Source organism: Aplysia californica, unplaced genomic scaffold (genome assembly GCF_000002075.1).
Source record: "Aplysia californica isolate F4 #8 unplaced genomic scaffold, AplCal3.0 scaffold01141, whole genome shotgun sequence".
NCBI lineage: Eukaryota > Metazoa > Mollusca > Gastropoda > Aplysiida > Aplysiidae > Aplysia > Aplysia californica.
Genome location: NW_004798411.1, coordinates 157,776 through 158,451, shown reverse-complemented (window position 1 = coordinate 158,451; position 676 = coordinate 157,776). Strand labels below are relative to the sequence as shown.

General features: G+C 45.4%; 1 protein-coding gene across 1 annotated transcript in view; it reads left to right on the top strand.

Moving 5' to 3' along the window:
• Positions 1-81, top strand: part of LOC101845373 (disintegrin and metalloproteinase domain-containing protein 10) — a gene marked incomplete in the record, with an annotated part of 19,137 nt that extends 19,056 nt beyond the window's left edge. The window contains 1 exon segment of the mRNA XM_005111883.3: positions 58-81. Coding sequence (XP_005111940.2) covers positions 58-81 — 24 coding nt within the window.
• Between the last annotated feature and the right edge of the window lie 595 nt (positions 82-676).

Here is a 676-nt window from a genome sequence, read left to right as displayed (position 1 = left end):
CACCTCCACCCCTCCCCCTCAACCTTCTTGTGTTGGAATATTTCTCTACCTGCTCAGATCCCAGAAGTCCTCCGTAAATAACCCCTCGTCACTCCATGCCGCGACCTGAATGCCCATAACAATGCTATTTTTGGACTGTCGTTGTTTCTCTGTATTGTTGACTGTATGATTATTATTTGTCTTGGCTTGAGCCTGTCTATGGTGATTGGTGCAGCCTGACTCCTAAATGACATGAATTGTGAGACCAGCTGACAGAGTGACTCATGTCTGGGATTTCAGCGTAATGGACGTAGGGTCACCTCAGAACTACAGTGGAGTCTGCTTAAAGTGAACTCTTTGTGGGACCAGAAGAAAGTGTTCACTTTATCAGAGGTTCAGTTGAACCATTGTGGTAGGGTGAAGGCCTAGAAGCAGTAGATTGGTGGAGTTTGTTTTGCAAGTGCCGTAAAAATGTTGATGAAAACGAAATGGTTGACTCTTATGTGACGTAACTGTGTTGCAAGTGCTGTAAAACTACTCTTTATAAAACAGCAACAAAGAACCCACCGGTGGATGGCAAGAAGTAACTTGGTTCATCAGCGCGTCTCACAGTCGTGTGAACGGAGAAGATGTTGAATATTTATTGTCCATGTAGTACAATCAGCCGTGTACTCCCCCGTAGGCTACCTCTGCCCGA